Here is a 25,073-nt window from a genome sequence, read left to right as displayed (position 1 = left end):
ATACTGTATACGTTATCATAGTCTTCCAATAGCTCTGTATTTTCATGTAATCTACTTCAGTTACTCTGCTTAGTAAACGTTCTTATGCCAGTATTGTACACCATATTTTTTCATTATTTACAGGACTCTCAAATGCTTTTATTTTTCCCCTTTTAAACCAAACTCAGGCATGAAAAAAATTCTAACACTAATCAAAATATAGCTGTGTTGCTATAAGAAGCAAACACTTTTTCAGATTTCTTGAACTTCTGTTTTACGTGTCATTTTTTTAGTCCTTAAACAGTTTTAACATCAAGATTTAGAAACAGCTGAAGTTACTTCTGGCCATTGAACAGAAGAAAATAATGAAAGCCTTGCAACGGTGAAGTGGGGATTCTAGGTTTTTAACTTAATTAAGTTTCTCTTAATGAAAGAGTCTCACTTGTAGGTCGACATGCCAAATATCTGGAAGGGGGTCTTTTTCCTTTCAAAGACTGTATATTTTCAGGTGTGGTGCATGGGTAATAAGATATACATGCATATGAGTGTGTTATTCATCAACTTTGCAAGCACAGCCAGTGGAAGGAAGGGAAACCCTTTGTTTGTCTTTGTTTTCTAGAATTATCAATAAGTAAAAACATAAAAGAAATGCAACATTTGTGGTGACATGGTTTTAGTTAATAAAAGTCCATGTTCTGCAAGCGTTGTGTTTGTAAAATTTATGTAAGAACACTAAACTGCATTAGAGTAATTTATAGACCAAATAAATGTCAGTTGCTAAGGTAAACTAGCTTAGGAAACAGTGTAACTAGGATTAAAAAAAGTGAAGAACTAGAATAAATTGTAAACACTGTAAGAACAGTGATACAGTTGTTTCTTGTTCATTTACAATTTATTTATTAACAGTCTCAGGCTAATAAAACAACACTTACAGAGCAGTTTTGGAAGCCTTCCAGCTCTATTTTGTGTAGTGTCAAGTTAGGCTGGTGCTTTCTCTTTTCTTTCCTTTAATAAGGAAAAGAATTCTATATTGCAGGCTCCTTTATAAGGTTGTTAAACTCGTAGCTTGGCGCTGCGGAGCAGTGTGTAGCGTTGTGCTCAATTAGCGCAGATGAAGCAGTCGAAGTGCCAGTTTTAGAAACGTACCTAATTAAAACACCAAGGGATCTATTCATTCTGAGCTTTTTGACTCCCTGGGCGCCAGCCACAGAGACTCCAGCAGCCTCTGAAGCCTGATCCTCATCCACGTCTCCGCATTTCGGTGGCACGTGCGCTTTGGAAGCCCTAGTGTGGTCTGGCTGCTTACGGTCATGTGTTGCTCTGCCTCCCATCTGAAGTGTGTTGCAAAAGTGAAAGCTTGGTGTCTATGGATAAATTGAGAAAAGCCTTCAATGGTAGGGTTCAGAGTAGTTTAAAAAAACCCCAAACAACCAAAAAAAAAACCCAAAAGACAAAAAGCCACTCATTTTCAGGGGGGGAGGAGGAGGTTGTATTCTAGTTGTCAGGGCTCCGTGAAAACGGATCAATTCTGGAACAGGATTTTCTTGTGGCTTGTAGTTGTTTGTTGGCTAGCTTGATAGCAGAACTCTCCCAGCTTGAAGATAATCTTCTCCCAGGAGCCTTTATTGGAGAGTTTTGGTTGATAACTTACTTTTTGCAACCAGTGGATGTTTAAACCAAGACTGAAAACAAATGAGTACCTACTGCTTCCTTTGTAAGGTCAGCAACAAAAAAATGAACCTCGTGTCTCTAGTTTTACCTCTTTTCCAGAGACTTCTGTAAAATGTTAATTCATCCTTTCCTCTTTCTGCCTTGTGCAGGAGCTGACTGCTATCAGCAAGTTTTCCCATGCAGATGCTTGTGTTAGTACAAAGCCTCAACGTAGCTGTATCTGGAGAGCATCTTACTGCTGACGGGTTTTCTGATGTTGTGATTCTGCAGCTCCTATAAACGGCACGTTGTCTGCCAGTGAAACCTGTCCATTTTAGCAGCATCGACGCCACGGGCTTTTCTGTATTTTATGTCAGCAAAAAGGCAAGACTTCTAACAACATCTAATAGATAAGGGGGAAGAGCTTGTAGCGAAGACCTGGCCTGATACATGATAGTTTAACCTATTCTTAACTACTCTCCTTATCAGTTTTGTGAACACTGCAGCTTTTCTTTAACTGTGTTTTGAAAGCTTTCTGAAGTGTGAGCCCAGATGAAGACATAGGAACAGTCTGATTTATGAGCCCCTTTGAAGTTTCTGCACTTATCAGGAGTAATTTGCTCATTTGATGGGCAGCACAGCATGTTTTATGCTCGTTTGATTGTCTGCTGTGGTCTCTAAATTGTTTTTAGTATTGCTACATTCCTTACACAATTCCTTCTTCTGTCAGGTGATTGATGCTCTTTTTCCCCAAGAGGTATGAGCTATTATTTGGCTGTACTAATGTACAGGATGTTCAAATGAACACGCTTATCCGGGCAATCCAGTGCAGTTTATGTAACAGCTCCACTATGTGTATTTGTTACCTTTAAATTTTGCCAGGAATAACTGTACCTTTTGTTCAAGTCTTTCTTGTTACTCTTTACATGCTTAATATACTTGTTGTCAAACTCAAAATGCCTGAAGCAGTTTTCAGGTTCCTTACCTGCTTTATATTAAAGAGAATAAATAAACTTAGGGTGAATAAAATGGGCTGAAAGTGGGATTCGGTGGTTTGCCTGTCCTGGAGATGGGGAACAGGAATTTAAGCTTAAATTTAAATTAAATTTTAAGCTGTCCTCTCATTGCCTTCTTTAGTTCTTCCGATATTGTGGTACAACTCTATGTTATCTGGAGTAGCTTAGGACCGTAGTGTAGCTTCTGGATTTGGTAAATCTACCAAAGGACTTACTGGTGGTGGTCCTTGTATTATACTCTAGGGCACATAGACTGCAGGCTTAAAAGTCTCTCACTTTGTCTTTGCCCTATGTGACTGTCATATATTGCCCATTGGGACGTGCAGATTTCCTAATTTCATAAATACATTTTAAGTCTAGAGCATATACTAGACTGCCATGTGCCGTTCAACATACCACCAGACGGTCATATACTGACTCTTGTAATAATTCAATAGGTTTTGGCATTGTGCTACAAAAATGAAACGCAAAAGCGTGATTTTCCACGTAATTCTTTTTCAAGCTTTGTTTTTAATGAGATTTTAATAATCATCCGTTCCTACATGAAAATAATTGGCTAGCATGACAAATATTTACATTAATAGTGTGAATTCATCATGCATAAAATACTGATTTTAGAAAAGCATTTTGCTCATGATTGATTTTATTTGTTAGAAATCAAAGTACCTTGCTTGGACTCGCATTTCTCCTATTTAAGTGCATTGTAAAACTTCTGTTAACCTTAATGTGCAGAAGGATTGCTTTTTAAACAGGCCTTGAGTTATACTGAATGTTGATGTACTTTGTTCTTTAATAGTTTGTTACTGGAGGATACAGAAAACTTGATACATCACTGAAAGATAAGATTTGAAATTTGAAACTAAATATTGTTCTAATAACCACATTTGTAATCAATTTTAGTTCTTTCTAAAAGTTGGCAGTAGTGGAGACCTGTCCTTAGCATGACATTTCTTTGTAGAAAATGTCGTGTTCTTGTTTCTTTCTAGATTTTTAGATTTATAAAGCTAATTTCAGGGATAATTGATAGTATTTCTACAAGCTTTCATGATTTTGTTATGAACGTGGTATTTCAGCTTTAAGATTGTGTCTTGTACTATTTTTAGTGAACAATACAATTCTTGTCATCAGGAAGGGAATTAAACTTGGACTACAAAATATTATGTTATGATCATATAGTTCATTTATACAAGTGGGAAGGCTATGTTTAAGAACAGGCTAAAGTGAAAGACTGTTATTGCTCTAAAGTGAGCATTTTTTTTTCTATTATTTTAAAATTACATATAGAAAATGTATTTGAAAAATATCCATAGGATTGTGAGGTCAGGTGTTGCACTGATGAGGTGCTTGTTGAACTTAATCCTTGCTTCAGAAGAAGAGAGCTTCAAAGATGCATTAAAATAATCTTTAACTACGTGACTACATAATATCTTTTCCTGCAGAATCCTGCTCGTTCCCAGTAAATGACTGAAGATGTCTTCTGAATTAGCAGCTGCTCAATATTTTAACTATAGCCATTGGGGTGTGTGTGTGTGTATTAAAATTTCTTTAAAATGCAGGTTATCTGTTCCTTCATGGGCTTTTTTTCTCTGATGGTCATCAGCTGTAGTCTGTAAATGCTTCACAGATGGTAACAAATGTATCCTCATGAATCACACACAAAATGGGCAAATATGGTAACTGTTTTACGTATGAGAAATAGTTGCCTAGAATTGTCCATTCTGATAGTATTCAGAAAGTGTTCGATAACTTCATGTGCTTCAGTGATGGTTATAAAGCTGAGAGAGTTGCCTTTCACTCTTTCCAAATTTGTTGATGTAAGTTTTTCAGACTGTTGAATTTTTAATTGTTCTGAATGCACTCAAAGCAGTGTGGACCACCATAGTTAAGTTAATTTTCTTTGTTACTCTGGGAGGTAAGTGGATCCCTCCTTTGGTGAATTCTGAAAATTCTTAGAAATTCACAGTTGTTCAGCCGCAGCATTAGCTGGGTAAATTTATACCCAGCTTTACTACTTTTTGGTGTTCTGTGTTTGCATAATGTTTTAAAGATGGTTGGTACCTGTTATGTCACAAACCTGATTATTAAAAAGCTGGGCTTTTAGAGTACAGTTCCACTGCAGCTTCTGTCAAGAGCCTTAATGTTCAGAATATACATGGCCCTTGTGATGGTGCGTATAAAGAAGTTCAGTTTCCTTCAGAGATTAGTCTTATGATTAAAAACGTCCATCTTTTTTAAAAAAGAGAAAATAAAATTGTGGCTGCAGTGTAGTCTGCTTTAGGCTCAGCACTACTGATAAGAGAAGGCTATTCTAAAATGCCATAGACACTGTTGCTCTTCTGATTTTGGGGAAAGATGCTCTGGAAGAAGCAATCTTGCTTGTTGGCAAGCAAGCAGAGCACTGGCACAGGTTGCCCAGAGAGGTTGTGGAGTCTCCTTCTCTGGAGATATTCAAAAGCTGCCTGGGTGCGATCCTGTCTAACATGCTCTAGGTGACCCTGCTTGAGCAGGGGGGTTGGACTAGATGATCTCCAGAGGTCCCTTCCAACCTTACCCATTTTCTGAAACGTAACAAGCACTGAGCCTTTTGCAGCCTGTAATTGAAAATTTATTTTAGTTCATTATTCAGCAGAATAAGAATAGTTTTCTCAAGAACAGGAGGAGGTTGTCCAGTGCTCCTGCCAGTTTTCAAAGCATCGTTACAAGTCTTGAAATTTTCAGCTCCCCTTAAGGGGGGGGGGGGGAAAGCGCTATTTTTGTTGTTGTTTAATAATGTGGAGTATTCAATGAGGTTAATAAAATGCTAGCTACCATTTCCCATAAAATGCATACCAAAATTGACTTTCTGAATCTTAGCACTGACTGTTTTAAGTAGTTTTAATCAGTTACTGTCAGCATTTTCTTTTTTTTTTTTTTTTTTTTTTTTTAATGGACGAATGCCTGTGATAAATATCACAGCAATAAATTTTTTTGTTAGGTCATCTCCAGAAGATATGTATCCTTCACTGAAAACAGTCTAGCTGTTGTCAAGCATCAGTTAAACTTTTCTAGACAGAGGGGAGGCATTTTTATAAACCGCACCAAAAGTGAAATAGCATTAACCTATGCATTCTGTTTCTAATTAGTTCAGGATGGTTGTATGGCGTACACATGTTTAAACAATAAGATTGGTAAATGCATTGAATGTCTGATCTGAAGGAGATGTAGTCTATTATACTTACTGTTTACAGCATGGTGGTGATAAATCACTAGTTTGCAAATGTTTTTTATATTAGATTTGTATTATTCTAAGTTAACTCTGTGGGTAAATTAGAATACATGGAAACAAACCAATTGGGACAACAAAATTTTTGTTCCATTTGCAAGTACTACTTAAAACTGCTGCCATTGGGAAACATGAAAGATGAGGTAATCCTCTAAAGAAAAAGGACCGTGGTTGTGAAACACATTAAACATAAATCTTGTAAAGCTTGCAGTGAATGAACTGAACCCACTCAGTTCACGTGAACATCAGGTTCTGGTCAATGAAGGCAGGTGAAGGAACTGTAAATGATTCTATTTACATTAATCTGAAATTCCAGAAAACACACTTGGATGATATGAAATTAAGTCTTCCAAATTTGTATCTCTGATTAATGGCATTAACGAAACCTAAAAATGTCTGTGTTGCGAGATCCAAGGGTACTGGAGTAATGGGCTAGTGTCATTAAGTGTTTAAATCTTCATTTGGTGTTTTCCAGGGTTTAAAGCAGCGTAAGGGTCAAGGCTCTTTGGGTTTTGCTCTCAGCTGTCCCTGTAACTCATTGAGGGACTGTGGGCAGACCGTGCAAGCTCGCCTTCGTCTACTTTTACTTGTATCACAGAAGACTTGGACCTCACCTGTTTATGACAGTGGGAACTAATTCCACAGGAACATCCTGGTTCTCCTTACCACCCTCCGCATCCTCCGTTCCCGTTAGCCTCTTTTCTCTTGTTGCAATGTTCCCTAGTGCACAGCTCAGCAGCATGTGCAGGAAGGTACCGTGAGGATCCGGAGCAACGGGCAGGGCTGTGGTTAGGTGTGCACTGTTGGACCTCGAGGTGGTTCGGGGTGGTGTTGTCTTTGCTCCAATGCGGCTTTTGGTGGCTGCCTCAAGCCTGGACAGGTCAAGTGCTTCTGGGCTTTACTGTTCCTGCAGACTGACCAGGGAGCTGAGGTGTTCCTCCGTAAATCTGCTCCTAACGGGAGATGGAGGCAATGTGGAAGTATTCTTGTTGCATGGACAGTGGTGGTTAGATAAATGGGTGCATGTGCTGCTCCTCTCCCTTTTGGAGCCCTGAGGGGCAGTGGGAGCACTGATTGCACGCAAGCATGCACACCTATTCCTGGGCTGCCCAGAATGGTCCTTCAGTTCTTACCTTTTACTCTGTCTGGCAGCATTAAAAATAGTTTTTAATCTCAGAGCCCTGAGATACGCTGCTGTTAATCAAAGGTTGTTGCAGTGTGCTTTTTGCAGGCTGGCTTGCAGCTATTTTCTGTCCTGATATGTGATTGGAAAGGCACTTTTAGCTGCCTTGAAGGGTTTGTTTCTCCAGCGCAGAAATTCTGGTGGAGAGGCAGCCTCCCCCGGGAGGCCTCCCTCTGGTGCTGCTGTCCCGGTGGAGGAGCTGAACTGGCCAATTTCTCCGGTTTCCCATGCTGGCTGCTGGCCTGTTCTGCGGGTAATTCAGTTCATGAGCTTTATATTGCTGTTTTTTGATTGTCTTTTTTTTTTTTTTTTCCTCTCCCATGGCTTCCTGATTGCAGAGTTCCACAGAATCAAGCCGTTAGCCGTTAACTCCCTTGGGTGGAGAAAACTAGAGAAAGGTAAAAGTCAGCTACAGGCTAAGAATCAGAATGAACTACAAAGCTTTACTGTGTTGTTTTGGAGTGGAGGAGGCAAGGGCAGAAAAGAAAGGGAGAAAAAGAAGTAGAGAAGAAGTCAGGAGAAGAAATAATCATCGTCATCTTGGAAAAAGTTACCGCAACTGCAGACTGCTGGGTTCAGATTAAGATAAATAAATGCTAATGCTTCTATTTCATACTCTTGGCAGGCTTACGTGGTAATGCTTTATTATTTTTGCACTTGGTTCATTTGTTCCCTGCGAGTTTTGCAGCTGTAGGCTTAAACCCCCTTTTTTCAAGGGGAGCCTGAGATATCTTGAGCCAGTCTGCAGCAAGGGGACATCACAACGGCTGACTGCAAAGTGGATCTGCCCTCTGCTCAGGCTTGCCATCTGTATTTCCTTTTCTCTCTACCATCATGCTTGCGAGATGCAGCTCAGCACATGGTCAGTTTGAAAGGAAGAAATAAGTTTTAGTGAGAGACCTCTGCGGTCTCTCTGGCTGCCACCGATCTCTGCCTTGATGTGACCTCACCTGGATGTATATCATCTTTTGGGCATTAGGAAGTTCAGAGCAGTTTGGTTAGGTAGCAGGGTAGAGTAGTTAGGGTAAATTAATTGATAAGGAAGTTCATTAGTCCTAAAAATACAGATTTAGTTCAGTGAACAAATGGAATTTTTTAGCATCTTAGAAATTGCACTGAACTGATCAAATATTTGTGTGTAAATTTGAGTGTAAATTTGAACCACAAGTCTGTGAATATTCTAAGTGAGGAGTTAAACTTCCTAACTCTAAAAAGAGCTATTTACACTAGTGATCCCATTAGTTTTAGCACTGGAATATTTATACAATGCTGTTAAAAGCACTGAATTAACAAAAAAAGTCTAATTAGAAAAATAGTTTTATTATTTGAAGAAGAAGAACCATTTCTAGTTAGTGTGTTTACCGTATAAGATAAATGACTAGGGCTATGCTTTTGTTTGCTTTCTACCCTCTAATCTTCAGGCTTGCCTTTATCTCCCCCCATAAATTAGAGCAAATTTGGCCCTTTTCTTGTAGCCTATAGCCTTCCAGAACTCCACCAGGATTGCCCTGGAAGCTGGTAATTGCTGGGGCTTGTGAATATTGCAGTTACATGTCTCTCCACCCTTACGTGCATCTTTGTTTTTATTTGGGGCAGGCAGTATTCATGTGATTATATGTTACAATGTTGTCTTATGTAAAGTTGCACAAATTAAATTCATTCTAACAATGCAATATTGTGTAAGTAACCAGAGGAAAAAATATACTGTGGAATGAAAAGATGGGCATATGAGATAATGGTTTCTCTATAAGTATTTACATTCTAGGAGCTGCAAATGAAAAGATTAGGAAAGTTTTGAAAAACATGCCAGGCTATCATATCTGTAGATTATACTTTATTATAGCATATAAAATGTTCAGTTTTTAGTTCATAGTGTGAGGTACTGCTATAGAAGATAAAGGTAAGAAGTGATTTTCATCCACCGATGACAAAATAGTAAACTTATGTCTCACAGATCCTACACATGCAATGATAAACTTATTGTATGAATAAGGTACAAATGGTTCAACGCTAAAGGCAGAGACATTTACTCTTTGAAACAAAACAAAACAAAACACCAAACCTCTTCCTCGACAAATGCCCCCCAACCGTTACAGAAGGAATGGAATTCACACTGGTACAATGCAATAAAATGAGATTTTCCTAAGGTTTTCAGGAAAGATAGAATTTAAACATTAATTCATTTAAAAGCATCAGTTCAACTTCAGTGTTCTAAAATATTTAATATAAAATTAATAAAAGATGGAAATAAATCCTATATTGATATTGCGGTAGTTTCATTGGAAGTTATAACAATAAATAGCTCATCAGTTAGGTGGTCTTTATGTTCAATAAAGCCTGGTTTTAGAAAAAAGCTTTTAGTTAAATACAAATCTGTGACCTAGAATAAGATAAAGATGGAGAGGATCACCTTCTATTTGAAATTTGCATAGAATCTTACAATCAGTAAGGTTGGAAGGGGCCTCTGGAGATCATCTAGTCCAACCTCCCTGCTCAGCAGGGTCACCTAGAGCATGGTAGACAGGGTTGCAGCCAGGCAGGCTTTGAATATCTCCAGAGAAGGAGACTCCACAACCTCTCCAGGCAACCTGGTGCTCACAGGGAAGAAATTCCCCCTCACGGTCAGGCAGAACTTCCTGTGCTTCAATTTCTGCCCATTGCCTCTTGTCCTGTCACACGGGACAACTGAAAAGAGTTTGTCCCCATCCCCTTGACACCCTCCCTTCAGGGACTTGTCCACATTGATAAGATCCCCCTTCACTCTTCTCTTCCCCAGGCTGAAGAGGCCCAGCTCTCGCAGCCGTTCCTCACAGGGCAGGTGCTCCAGCCCTCTGATCATCTTTGCAGCCCTACACTGGACTCTCTCCAGTAGCTCCATGTGTGTCTTGTCCTGGGGAGCCCAGAACTGGACACAGGACTCGAGATGAGGCCTCATGAGGGCTGAGTGGAGGGGCAGGATCAGCTCCCTCCACCTGCTGGCAACAGTCTTCCCAATGCACCCCAGAAGACCATTGGCCTTCCTGGCTGCAAGGGCACATTGCTGGCTCATGCTCAACTTGTCATCCACCAGCACTCCCAGGTCCTTCTCTGCAGAGCTGCTCTCCACAAGGTCAGCCACCAGCTTGTGCTGGTGCCTGGGGTTATTTTTCCCTAGGTGCAGGACTCTGCACTTGCCCTTGCTGAACCTCAGGAGGTTCCTCTCCACCCAGCTCTCCAGCCTGTCCAGGTCTCTCTGAATGGCAGCACAGCCCTCGGGTGTGTCAGCCACTCCTCCCAGCTTGGCATCATCAGCAAATTTGCTGAGGAGGCACTCTGTCCCCTCATCCAGGTCACTGATGAAGAAGTTGAACAGGATGGGACCCAGTACTGAGCCCTGTGGGATGCCACTAGCCACAGGCCTCCAACTAGACTCCGTGCCACTGATGATGACCCTCTGAGCTCTGCCTTTCAGCCAGTTCTCAATGCACCTCACTGTCCACTCGTCTAACCCACACTTCCTGAGCTTCTCTAGGAGGATGTGATGGGAGACAGTGTCAAAAGCCTTGCTGAAGTGAAGGTACACAACATCCACTGCTCTTCCCTCATTTACCCAGCCAGTCATTCCATCAGAGAAGGCTGTCAGATTGGTTAAGCAGGATTTCCCCTTGTTGAATCCATGCTGGCCACTCCTGATCACCTTCTTTTCCTACATATGTCTGAATGTGGACAAAAGTTAGAAAACTTTGTGATTTCAGGGACTCCTTTTAAATAAATAACTAATCATTGTTCCTTCTGAAACTTGCCAGCTCTGTAGTCGCACACTTTTCAAAAGCTATGCGATGGATTACTGAAAAGAACTGTAACACTAATAGATCATGTGCAATATTTACTCAAATGGAAAAATACATTGGAAAACACTATTGATGATTTTAAACTATTGGGAACACTTGAATATGTCAGTGATATGTGAACTGCACAAACTCTACATGGCAGAGCTTTTAGCCTGGTATTGCATCCATGATAAGTAAACTAAATAGGAGTCAAAGTCTTAACATTAGTTATTCTTCACTCCTTTTTAATTCTTATGATAAACTACTACTTTTCCATTTTATTAAAATCTCCCAATTGCTGTGAGTAACTTCAAAAAATCAGTGCCTTTCAGTATGTATCTGTAAAGGTGTTCAGGTTGTGAAAAAGCATGCATTTCTAAGCGAAATTTGCATTAGCAATCCTCTTAATCATTTTTATTTACAACTTTAACTTTGGTAAACTGGTAACTATTTTCAATGAAGTATTACAAGACCATTTTATTTTTGTATGTGCCTAGAAAATTTGAAACATCTGGAACCTGAAGTACTGATTTTTTAGTTGTTTTTCCTACAATTTCCATCAATAACACACAGTTACTTTCCACTTCAGTTTTGATGGTAGGCATTTACTGTTTAACCTATGTGTCTAAAGTGATCTGGTTCATACAAGTGGTTTCTCCTTCTTTCTTATTCTCTTGCAAGAAATTTGGACAGAAATAACTGCTTTTTGTGAGAGGCAGCAAATTGGTTGGTCACCTCTGTCTACAGATGACATACATAAGAATTTGCTGAACAGTACGGAGTGGTAAGATAGCGTGCTGCCATTTCGCCTCACATATAACACAGCATACGTGTGTTAAAATCAAGCACGCTGTTTTAGATTTGGTAATTATCAGCTTGGCATCACATTGATTTTACATTAATATCACTAAAACCATCTGTTGATGGTTTGCTTTCTTATACAACTCTCTTCGGAGATGTGAATTCAAAGAACCTAAAGTGATTGTCTGAACCTGTAATACTTCTTATTCAAGGTAATTCCCAGTAAATTGAATGAAAATAAATGTTAACTTTTTACAGCTTCATAAAACCTGATTAAAATGAAATATTTAATGTTAACAGAGGTAGAGGCAGGTAAAATTGCCTGTTTTCCTAGTTGACTGCTTTGGAACTATATTATTTCTTAAATGACCAGTTTTACCTTTTCAATCAGCTATGCTACTATGATGATAAATGTTTCACATCAGCTGATCAATTGTATTTCGTAGTCAGAGTTACACTTTCTAACAAAAAAATCAGATTATTTGAATATTTTCAGAGTTTAGAAATTGCCATAATTTATGATGCATGTTTCATTTAGGAAACAATGTAATTGTATGTAAAAGATTGGGATTTCTAGGGGAAGTGTCTAATGTAAATATATGCAAGAATTTTAGAAGATATCTTAAGGATTTAGAAGCACTGACATTACTACCTACTCCAAGTAAAAACAAAGACGCATATGTTGCAGGTTCATTCATTTAGCTTTTCTTCTGATTGTATATGGAATACTGTGATGGTGTTTGCCTTTATCAATTCAAACAGATAGTTTTGTCTTGTATACTTAAATTTTAAGTCTGTGCAATGAGTAATGCTCAAGCATGATAGACTTACAGATATATGTCTGTAATGCTACAGGCTTGGAAAAAGTGGTTTTCCTGCAATTATCTTTGTGCAATTATATGTTCTTTTTTTTCTTTTTTAACGGTTCTGTGCTTCACTCAGTTTAACATCTTCAGGCTGCTTCACAGATATTTCCAACCTGAGTTGTAACACCTTCTCTACCTACGTTTCTTTACCTTTTTTAAACCTTTTGAATTCCAGTTTCCAGTGTAGCTGTTGGGTTTAGGAGCTGCTTTGCACCAAAGTCCCTTCACTTCTCCAAGCTCTTGTCCAAATCTGCCTTTCTGTTCCTTCATTCTTACTCCTCCGTATTCAACCCATGCAACTTCTCCTTGCCCCGTGCTGCTTGAATTTAGTAGGACTCTCTGCACTGTGTTTTGGTGTTTAAACGTGGCTTGTCTTGGCGCAGCTAGAAACCTCAAAAGGAAGGAAGGAAGGTCTTTCATTCAGCTGGTATGAAGCATTGCCACTGCCGATGGAGGATTTGGGAAATTAAGCTGTGCTTCTTCAGGAAGACTGCAAATCATCTGTAAATTGCAGTTTTTTCCGAGACATTTAAGCGGAAACTGGGTTGTCAAATATTGGAACAGGTTGCCCAGAAAGGCTGTGGGACCTCCATCTTTGGAGGTGCTCAGAACATGGCCAGACAAAGCTCTGAGCAACCTACTCCAAGTATCCCTGCACAGAGCAGGGGTAGGACCAGGTGACTGCCGCCAATGGTCTCTTCCAAACGAAGTCACTGTGATTTGTGCCTCTCTCTGTGGAACAAAAGGGGGAAAGCTGGAAGTTGGAGGACGGGGTGGGAGTGTGTCTGAAACAGCAGTATTACAGATAAATTCAGACTAAATATTGTAAGTTTTCCTAACCTGATCAGGAATGTATTTTAATTTTTTAAAAGTTTTTGAAGTATTTTCTGAATGTTTGTTTTCATGTTGTTATTTTTCCATGCAAAACATTGTTATATTAGATTCTCAGCATGTAGTTGTTACAAACATAAATTTTTGAGGTGAAGACACAAACCTGAAATAATGTTTTTTGCTAGTGCCCACCTCCTTCACCATTACACCAACAGTAAGCTATTGCCCTTTGGGAGGGTGCAACTTCTTTCAGCTTTCTTTGGATTTTGCATGCGTAAAAGCTCCACAGCATGCTCTCGCTCCAGCTTCATCATCGTCAGCATATGAATGGCTGTAGGTGGCCTCATTTCCTGCGCTCTGGGTAGGAGGCTGTGATTGCAGGGCTAATCTTCTTAGGGGTCCTCAGCACATGAAGGGTGGTGCTCAGATGAGGAAATCTATGGCGCTGGCTTTGTCATTGCTCTGAATTTTCCTTGTTGCTGGATGGTTTTGACATCTGGCATTAACTACGTGAGTACAAGTGTATTAAGAGGGATCTTTTACTAGTAGATGTGAAAAGAGGGTCACACACACCAGTGGTTTTCAAAAGAAACAAAAGGAGCTGAGCTGTATGAACAAGAATGCTCAGTTCGGTTGAAACATCCTTGAAAACGTTGGTGGGAAGAGCTGATGAAAGAAGCCAATTTGGAGAAGTACAAAAGGTTGTGTGAGGTTCTCTTAAACCTTTATGGCTTGAGAGGTGAAGGAGGAGAATCCCACTTTGGAAGTGCTCTGCATTGTTGGTGATGTAAATGAAGTAATACATTTTGCAGCCCAGCTTTTGGGCGCTTACATGCTCATTTACAAATTGGGGGTGGTGGGACGCTTGAGGCAATTAAAAACTCTTTTATAAAATTTTCTTTTGTGGGCAATTATTTAGAAAAGAAACGGGGGGAGAAACCCGCTGTACATTAGAAGCTGCTTTATCTGCTGTTAGGAACACTGGGGAATTAATTGATATCTTTTGATACTATATTTGTTAAGATAGAGCTATCTCGAAGCAGTGTAGCATGAACCCAGGAAATCTTACTACCATATGAGCACTGGGCCTCTTGTTTTATATATTGCAATCAAATATTCTAAGTATTTTTTTTTGGACAGCCTGCTAATTGCTTTTTAACATAGATCATTTATTGTTGAAACAATTTTTTTCATCAAAACCAATATTAAAACCTTTCTTTTCCTTCCACTTTGCTACTTGTTATGAGAACAAGGAAATTGTTCTAACTAGTCCGGTTCTGTGTGTGTTGATTGATGTGACAATCCATGTTTTTATGTAACCAGTGAACTTTCTTCCTCCTTTTTGCAACCAACTTGTAAAAAGAAGTAATTTGTAATCTGGTGTCTGTATACTTAAAACCAAAGTTAAGAAATGAACAGAAATATTGATTAGGTACAGAAACTCTTTTGTGCACGTTTCAGTCATATTGCTTTGTGTGAGTCTTAGCAGAAAGATCCGTGATGCAGAACCTGTGCTTTTTTGTCGTTTTGTAAGAGTCAGCAGCCTGTGCTTGTTGCAGAAGTGTATTATTTATCCTGCTCAATTAAAGGATGGAACAACTAACGCAGAAACCTATGCAACTTCACTTTTACTAGTAAAAGATTTCCCCAGAGTTGTGTTCCCTGTCTCGTGCACATTAGGAATGTTGTGTTTTGCAATGCCACAATTATTAAGAGTCAAAGGGGACTCGGGTACTTTAAGGAAAAGAGGTTCATTGTACTCTTCCTTTTACTCTTCCTTTTTGATACTTGTTCGTTACTTTAGACATATAATATTAAACAATAATTTTTAGAATAAATGAGTTTTGTGATTTGTAAAATATAACATAGCCCTTTTTTCCCATAGTATCCTGGTTTTAGGTGACAACCTGTGGAAGAGCATTGCATGGGGCTGAGCCCTTCTCCGAGCTCCCTGGAAAGGCTTGTGACTGCCGCGGTGGCGCGGGAGCATGCCACTTAGATGTAGGGACCGAAATCCTCAAAATCTCACCTCGCAGCAAACCTTTTCCTAAGCCGTGCAGGCTTTTCTAAATAACATCATTGAACTGATGCAGTTGTAAAATGGATGCTAAATGTAGCTGACGTGTAGCAGACGATGTTGAATTAAAACAAATCATGAGCTGTATTGTCTTTATTTATTTATTTTTTAATAACTAATTCTTATGTATGTTTGTTGATGCAGGCCACAGAAACATTGTTTCGAATGGCAGTTTCAAGAGGAGCTATTACACCTTTAAGACACGGAGAAGTAAGGCTAAATATATGTTTTTTGCACATTTAGTACAAAGTTTTAGTAATATAATACTCTATAAATTCCTGGGAGGACTATTGTCTTCAGGTAAGTGAAAAGGGCTGTACTATATATAGTGTGTATACCTGCGCTATAGTGGTTTTTCTTTGTAATAAGAGAACAGAGAAGTGAAATCCTGTCCAATGGAGATTAAATATTCTTCAGAAAGCACTCTGATTTTTCTCTTTGCCTGCATTGTAATTCAACATTGTAATATAAGTGACTTAGAAGAGTATCTTTTATCTAAGTACTTTTTCCATTGGATTTTCTGCATTAAAAATTGTAAAATCTGTAGAAATTCACACAAGGCTGAGGTTTGGTTTTGAGTAGCTACAGACAGGTACCTTCACCCTTTCTGCTTGTTTCTTCCATAAGTCAGTAACTTCATGTGGCATTTGAAGGTGTAAATAAATTTGAATATTATGTTGCTCATGCAGATGGCGAATGTTTGTTTCCTTCTTTTGTGTTGTTTTATGTCACATTAATGTTATTCTAAATGCTGCTGATTAAATGTCTCCAATATTAGGGGAAGCAATTTATGCTTTGGTTGATTCATTAAAAAACAAAAACAAGTAAAAGTCTACATTATGGAAATGAATTGATCCAGGCACTGGCACTGCTGGAACCTACAATATCTAGGAGTTTTAGTATAGAAACTTTAGCGTTTTTTCACAGCAATCTGATTTGGATAAAATTCTTAGATACCTTCGTGAAAAGTTTATATAGTAGACACAGCATTTAGTCTGGAATCTAGACTGAGCACTTGACCTGGAATCTCAGCTATGCTGTAAAATGTTCCTTATGCTGATGAAATTGCCTTAATTTTTGTCCTTTAAAATAAAGTAGCATGTCGTAGTGTTTTTTTAAAGGTTTTATTTCACTTCTGGCAGATCTGAGGTGTATAGTGTGAGATTTCCTACCCTGCTATTGTCCATAGTATAACTTTTCTGGATATGAATTTGTTATACTTCCTGTATATTGCCCTTCATTCTTTTCTACAGCAGAGTTTAATAGAGTTTCCAGTTATGATAATTATGAAAAATATGCAACTCGTTCAAATTCTGTCTGTTTTCAATCCATGGCACTTAATGGTCTCTGTATTAATGAGCAGGTTGCCCAGAGAGGAGGTAGGATCTCCATCCTTGTAGATACTTGGTGAACCATGTGAATTATGGAAAAATTGAATGTTTTTTAAAAACTGTTATTAGTGGTATCATGCAATGTAAAATACTGGTGCGATGAGAGGAATAAAATCACCTTTTGTGATCAATATGTTTGTAATTTATTTATCTGATGCATCTTGTGTTGAGCCAGTTCAGTTCGCTGAAATGGTAGAAAACGATTCACTTTTTTCTTCAGATACTATTCTGTTTTATTAAGTTAAACAGCCTTAAGGCTAGAGAGAACCAGAAAAACAGCAAGATAAGTAGTGAGATGATGTAGCTGTGATCAGGAAAAAGGAACTGGGTGAAAGGACCATCTCCCCTATTTGATGATAATGAACTGTTTATTGGCTTGCTGGATCTCATGACATGGTATCCTAGGTATTTTAGTCTTAAAGATAAATGCTGTTACTGATAAGTTAGATAATTTAGTGCTAAGAGAGACAAAGCATGTAAGTAAATGAGGTTAACATTTTTGTATAACAAGGCAATGGGAGAAATAAAAACACTTTTCTTTCTTCTCTCTTTATTTTTCTTTAATGGGACTATATACAGGGAGGAGAGAGATTATCTTGATGACTCAGGGAAGATGTTTTCATTAAATTCCATTGTGGAATTATATTTTATTCATTCTGAAAATGAGGGATGACATTAATAAAATGAAATTAATTTTTCCAGAAGAAACATGTAATTACCAAGAGTCATAAGTTTTTTTTTCCCTCTTCCAAGAAGTTGCTGAGTGTTTGCACAGTGTGTAAGTAGAAAGTGAGCCAGAAAAAAGTTGAATATGAACTGAAGTTTGAGTTGACTGTGTTCTGTTTGAGAAGTGTGAACTTGGCAGCGAAAATCAAAGCAGAGCAACTTGTCTGTTGGAAATTCCAAACTAAGGAGGCAGCAGTCCAAATGTGCAGAAATGTTGTTGGGCTTTCGTAACATTGTTTAAAATGTAACCTCATTTAACATTTAGGAGAGGGTAAAACCATTCAAACCTAGGAAGAAAAATTAATGGAAATACTTCCTTATTATAATTACATAAATGAAATTACATATATTATTTTAGTCTGTCATCACTGATGAACAGATTAGTTGACAAACATTTCTTTTGTGCAGACAAAACAGTGCATAAGGGACTAGAGTAATCCAGTTGACATCACCAGGTGTATTTATAATTTGTGGTATTGAATGTCTAGGGGAAATGTTTTTCTCCTACTTCCATCTTTTCCTCATTTGTTTGGATTCCTCTTCTCAAGTCTTCATGCATATGGAATTTTAATTTTTTTCATTTATTATTGTTCAAGATATTAAACTGGTTACACTGGTTGTTTGAATTTTACATATGGTTTGTAAATTTGCTATTGAGAGTGCTGCCTACAGTAATTATCAAACTTTTGATACATGGTGCTAATAATTATTTAACTGCAGGATAGAGAACATAAAGGTCCCTGAAGAATTTTTGCAACAGCTGCCTTGCTTTTGCTTTGTTTGAACTGTGATAGCATCCATGGGAAATAATCAAACCCAGAAGTATAATTCATTTTCGGGATCTAATATGTTATTTTTCATGTCTGTTGACTATTTCTGCAGTTGCCTTGTTTTGGGGGATGGAAAGTAAGGCAGAGCTATGTAGATTTTGTTTGTTCTTGTTAGCACTTCTTGCTCATTCCAAAATGATCCAAGAATTGTATGAGCAGATGTGATCATACCAAATTTGTGGCTGCACTTATGTACAGAAGTTTTAGGGTGCATTTCATTGATTTAACAAAGTTTAGAGACAGAGTAGTAGCCATAGCAGAGAGCTATCTGTCCGTGGCACCTACACTTGACACCACAAAGTGCACTTCTCCAGCTGTCTTTCTGCTTTTGCTCCTCATGCAGCAGGCTAAGATCTGCCACGGTCTGTTTCTCCAGCCTCTGCCAGACAGTGAGAGCTGCCCTCTTCTTGGGCTGCGGCTGGGCTGGCCACAGTGGTAGAGTTAGAGTTGTGGTAAAACCTGAGTGACTTCAGCCTGCCTGCCGGAGGGCATGGGAAAGGGGGAGGTTGGTGCCTAGGGATGGGCACTTTGTGCTTCCTTACAGGTTCTGCTCCTTGGTTCTGTGTCCCTGAGAACGTCAGCCGCTGTGGGCTCAGCCGCCTCCAGGGAGGCTGCCAGACGGCGAGTAAGGATTGCCAACGCAGTGGTTATGAAAAGGCTATTAGAAGCACTATAGCTGTGGGGTAATTTGATCATCTTTGACTACAAATAGAAGGAAATTTTTTCCATAATTTGTAATTCAGAGTGACTAGCGTACTCGCCTAGCATAGCAAAATAGTGATCTGCTGAAGACAAGGAAGTGTGTCACAACAAATAAGATTTGTACATAGCATGGAGGCACTGCATAAGCAGAAGGGATCTGATTACAACAGCTAGCCTACAGGACTGATGTTCGGTGAGCCATCTCAGTAGAGGAGGGAGATAGAAATGCATGCAACCTGCCCAAAGAAGGAGCAGGACAATAGAGAGGATGGAACCCTCTATGGAAGAAAAAACATGAAATACGTGGGCTCTCGTGGACCACAGAGATAATGGAAGAGATGAGATTCCCAGAGAACTACCTTTGATAACAGTCATCCTTGAATTGTGTGGGGGTTAACTCATTTGATGTAGCATCTTTATGAATTTGCAACCTGTCTTATCTCTTTTGATCCAAAAAATTCTGATACATCTGGGTGGAGTAAGCTAGGCTAATGTCTATATAGTTCTTTATGTCTATCAGGACAAAGCGTTGCTACTTCAGAACCAATGAAGGAGGAGGACCCTATGAATTTTGATCTTCCATCTGAAATATTGTGGTGTATGCAGAATTTCCAGTCTGATGGAACTTTCAAAATCTTCGTTTAGTGTCTTGTAATGGGAAATTTAGTTTTGCAGGAGAAGAACTTGCAGGGAGATGTTAGAGAAAGAGAAGAGTTTGTGGGCTGCATTTTACAGTTTCTGCAGCAGTGGAGACATGATGTTTTGAAGAAAAGTGGCAAAGAAAGAAACTGAATCTCCAGTCTTTGTAGCCTTATTGGAGAATGTCGTTAATGTAGGGAATGTGTTTTGTTTGCTAGTTGTACAGAAGTTGTTGACTGTGCTGTGCATGTGGGAAACAAATCATAAAAAGGCATTTCCAGACTCTGGCTGCAAGTTTCCAAGTGGTCCAGTTCCCAGTAGTGGCTAGATTAAGCCATGGTGCCTGAAGAGAGAACTATCCAGAGGTCTCTAAGGCTCTGATGAAAGTAGCAACACAAAACAAGAGGCGGCTGAATGGCGTGTTCTCTCTCTGCTTCCAAACCATTTCTTTCCCGATGAATTAGTGAACGGCCACCAACAGCAGCATATGTCAGCTTACTCTGATTCCTATTCCTGTATTGGAAGTATACCAGCAATGCAGCTTTCGAGCAGTTGTCAAACCAGTGCCAATCCTCATAGCTAATGAGGCTGGAGCTCATTCTGTGCTATAAAAATACCACTGTCAACCAAAATTGAAGTATAAATATACATAGAAATATAGAGTAATAATCGTACTTTCCACTCTAAAAGGGTTTATGATCTAAGAACGCAAGTCCTTTCCTAAGAGCTAAATAAGAAATATAATTTTATGAAGTGTTGCAATAACAATAGATATTCATGCTGTAAATACACTGTATTGTAAGACATTACTTTCACTTAAAAACATATTTCTTCGATTCTGGAACTAAATTTTTAATTTTGTGTGTTTTCTTGTTTTCCGTGAAGTAAATAATACGAAGCACAAAGCTTTGTGAATTTAGCATAGTAACCTGTAAACAGGAATTTCCATAGATTTTGTGTTCGTAGGAAATACCCACAAAGCACTTACGATTTAAATTTTTAGTTAAGAGTTAATCAAGGTGATGAGTGAAGATCTTTAGAATGGAATTTATGTTATATTTGTAAACATACATATAACATTGTAAACAGCAATATGAAAGACTTCTTTATGCAATAATTTTACTATTAGTTCCATGGATTTTATCTTCTACTTTACTGTTTGCAGCCATGATGGATGTAAGTTGACATAGCAGGCATGGTACAAGTGCTGCAGGTCCCCTGTGCTGCAGATTTAAAAAGAAATCACTGGAATGATTTTTAAGATAACATCAGTTTGTTTTGGTCTTTGTATGAAGGACCTTTTTAACAGTAATGCAATTATTTCTAAATGAGTAGTCCGTATATTTTTGCGATACAATGTTTATTTGACAACCGTTGCTGAATAGTGTTCTTTATTTAGAAATCAAAACCAGAAGCAGCTTTGGTATGTGAGAGGAAGTACATATATTTTAGAATAATGCTATTAAGGTAATAATAAATTTTTTAAATGTTATAAAAAGCTGAAGACATTGTAAAACATTCATTTTTTTTTGCATTTGTGGGTTGTCCTAACTTACAATGTCCATTTTTAAATCACTGAAGTTATGTTTCTCAAACAGTTCTGTCTTTAATCTGTAGATATGCGCGTACATACATGTAGGTTCTTTTTCATTGTAAAGTTGCATTTTGTGTTGGTTTTAAGGTAGAACTTCCTCCTGGGAAAGCAGGGGAGAACGTTGAAGTGCCATTGCTTGCTCAGGGCTCCCTGCCCTCTTTCTTCTTTCCCTGTCCCCATGTGTCCCAGCAGAACTGGGAAGAGAATCCTGGAAATTTCAACTACATAATTAAGTTATGTGAGGAACAGTCTTTTTTATTAACAGCAGGAACATTTTTTTTTCATGAGAAATGACTACTTCTGACTTAATCACTTGTCATTAGAGCAACTTGAAAGAGATTTTTAGAACCATAAAGATGACATGATAAACAGTGTTCCTTTAAATGATCTCTTTTCTGCATGAAAGGATTTATTATAGACATTACTGAATTCTACACTTGATTTTTCGGTCTTGAGTTTTGTCTCAGTGATGTTTTGGTTGTATTTCTCTCTATCTTGAGAGGTGTGTGTGTGTCAAGACGTGAAAAGCAGGAATACTTCGTAAACAATAACATCATAGATTGTGAACAGTATTGTGACTCATTTAGGATCATTTTTCATTTAAATAAAATTGTTTTGGGCACACTGTGTTTCCTGTGATTTCAGCCCAAGGGCATACCAGGCCTAATCACTTACAGGCACATTAGAAACGAGAGGGCAACGTGGTACTAGACATCTGATCTCCTAACCCTCTTGCTTTCCTACCACAAAGATGTCATTATTATCAGGGGTTCAAAAGTTCTGCTCTCGCAGACCAGCCTGACATCTCTGCTTTCCATCCTTTTGTCTCAAATACTTTGTTACTGTCATGGTAATATGTGAGAAAAGATGTTTTCTCAGATTTACAGAAGTCTTACAGCATTTAGAGACACTGTAGTTATAATCCTGAACGTACCCTACTTTCTAAGTGTTGTGTTTAACTACATTTGCTTTTCTTTTTAGAAATGTCGTTCATTAAAATGAGTCTCCTTTATTTTCACTTAAATTGTAATGTTTCCTATCAAACTATATTTGACATATATATAAGAAATTTCGTTTAGTACAGTGAAGCTTAAATTTTTTAAAAAGCCATGTCATAACATTCATGGACATTTCTGCTTCAAAATAGGATTGTCAGTTCCTTGGATCTTATCCTGTTCCCTTGGATCTTTGCCTGTGTTTTTTTTCCCCTCCTGGCTGAGGGTGGTTAGTGCACAGAAAAAATGTGTATTTTTTTAATTTAGTATGTTGCAAAACAATGTCAGTTTAATTTAATGAAACAAAACCATATTTTCTGAGTATGTGGGTATAAGATCTGAAGTGCCAGGATGTTTCAGTGTTTGTTTCTCTTATATTTTCCTTATTTATTTTTGAAGTATATTACTTTGTAAAAGGATAAGGAAAGAATTACCTCCAGGCAGATCTGAGTCACTTTTCCTCTAAAAGAATGTCACCTTTTCACTGTCTAGGAGAGAATAGACTGTACCTTAATTTTTATTTATTTATTTTTTAAAAACGAAATTTATTTGGAAAAAAATATCCTAGATTGGTATTCTGAAACGTCAGTAAAAACTGCTTTTGAATTAGGGGCATACATAGCTATACGTTCACAGGGAGAGTTCCTCTTCACGTTTAGAGAAGCCTTTTTTGGAAGTGGTATTGAGCTTGTCTTTTATAACTCCTTGTAAAAGGGGCAGCAAATGGATAAAACATATACATAAGAATAGAAGTGTTTTATCGTATCCCTCCTTAAGGTTTAGGTTTGGAATATGTGTCAGAACTATTTAAAAATAGTATTGTTATCTGGAAAATCCTTCTGACAGGTCACAACAAGCAACAGTTCAAAGGAGTTTAATTGCTGAAGACGAGCATCCCTTCGCAGTACCGGGAAGTCGGTTCGAAGCAGATGCTGCCGAGAACTCGGCTGAAAACGAGAAGCTTGGTCTAGCCTGGTCTGCGGAGGGAAAGAGAGTGCCGCAGACCCCGCGGGCGGGGAGTGACCACCTTGGCTTCCAGGCTGGGTTGCTTTCACAACGTATCCGCCTGTGTGGAGTTGATGTTTGTCAGCGTTACCAGATCTTTTAACCTCTGGTATCAGAACGTCTTGGATTATCCAATATCCAGAGCTCATTTTTAATCATGAAGAGGAGAGTAAATTTGCATTGAAACCACAGTTGGATGTTAAGAACCTTTCTGCCCGTTTTACCTAAGCGTGTGTTCTGCATTTAACCTGAATTTATTTTTTATCTTACTGCCCAAAAAATCGTGATGAGCATTGTACATTTTCTAATTTTCCAAATAATTTTAAAACAGAGCAGCAGAATTCATAGATGAAGAACGTGTGGAAAATGAATACATTGTATGAATCACGTGGTATGAACTAAAGGTAAAATTGGATAAAAATAGGATAGTTGCCACATATTCTATAATATGGGGAATTAAACTAGAGGAAGATGACAGTCAAGTTTGAATATTTAGAGAACTTTTATGTCTCTAATATGTTTTTTTTTTTTTTGTTTTTTTGTTTTTTTTTTTTTTTTTTTTGCCTTGGAAGTCATCTGGCAGACTGATCCTTTGTACTTTCCTTTTAGTGAATCAATACTACAATCCTTTTTTTTTTTTTTTTTTTTTTTCCCATTTTGTGCTCTTTAGGACCTAAATGTCAGACATGCAAAAATAATGCTTATCATGACATGGCAGATACTTTTCAATGCAGACTGATAAAATGTATTTATTTTCATATTTTCCTTCTTATTTGTGAGGTGAAATCCAAAACTGAAATGAAAATTGGATTATACTCAGGAATATTTGTTGTGTATCTCCCACCAAGAAGTTTCTAGGAAGCAGCTAAACCAGGAGGCATTTATTTATATTTTAAAGATTTATCTCTTTTTAAAAATTTTCTACTATATTGCCTGTATATTCCAGATTTCTTTTCCATCAGCAAAACCACATGGCAAATACAGACAATAGAAAATTGTAACCACAAAACATAATTCAATTTAAGAAAATATAGTTACTTCTCAGTCCAGTTTTTGTTTAACGTGACTTCTGTTGATCAAAAAATAGAGTACTGGGAAGTATATGAGACAGTTTGTTTTGTTAAGATAATTATTTTTCTTAATTCCTTTTTCATGAAAAAGATGTAATTAGTGATTGTCTCTTCAAATATAGACTTCTCCATAATGTGACAGCATTTGTTTTATAAATATTCAAATTGTGGTCTCATATGTCGTGGCCTTGGAACAAAACTGTCATCTTGTTTTATACTTCAAACCTCCAAAGACAGGGTCTGGCAACTCCATTCTTCTGTTAGAGCAGAGATAATCTGTAGGGAGAGAGCTCTGCTTCTATACGTTGGGAAAGACACAATAGGTATTACCACGATCGGTACTAGATTTATGCTTCTTTCTCACTTCACTGTTGATGCTAATGTTATGTTAATACATTCATAAAGCAGAAGGAATTGGAAAAACTGTAAAAAGTTATTTAAACTGATAAAGCTCAGAACATGTTCACGTTCCTGTATATGCTTAAGAACGCTAAAGACGTGCAAATGGTGTAATTAAGCGTACACATCAATTGACCTTCAGTTTCTGTGCGAGTCACTTAAGATGTTGGAGAAATAGTCTGGCAAATGTATGAATGCACTGTTTGCCGTTTTTTCTAGTATATTGCAATAAAGATACAAGTATATCA

At 38.0% G+C, this 25,073-nt stretch overlaps 1 protein-coding gene across 2 annotated transcripts in view; it reads left to right on the top strand.

Moving 5' to 3' along the window:
- The window catches only part of TMEM135 (transmembrane protein 135), a 183,013-nt gene that overhangs the window by 57,530 nt on the left and 100,410 nt on the right, over nucleotides 1–25,073 (top strand). For both annotated transcript variants that reach the window (XM_062578053.1, XM_062578045.1), the window contains exon 5: nucleotides 15,619–15,684. In XM_062578053.1, the coding sequence (XP_062434037.1) occupies nucleotides 15,619–15,684 (66 nt within the window). The remainder of the gene's footprint in view (nucleotides 1–15,618; nucleotides 15,685–25,073) is intronic.

This window comes from Rhea pennata, chromosome 1 (genome assembly GCF_028389875.1).
Source record: "Rhea pennata isolate bPtePen1 chromosome 1, bPtePen1.pri, whole genome shotgun sequence".
Classification (NCBI taxonomy): Eukaryota; Metazoa; Chordata; class Aves; order Rheiformes; family Rheidae; genus Rhea; species Rhea pennata.
Note: the sequence above shows the minus strand (reverse complement) of the source record. Positions and strands in the feature narration are given on the sequence as shown.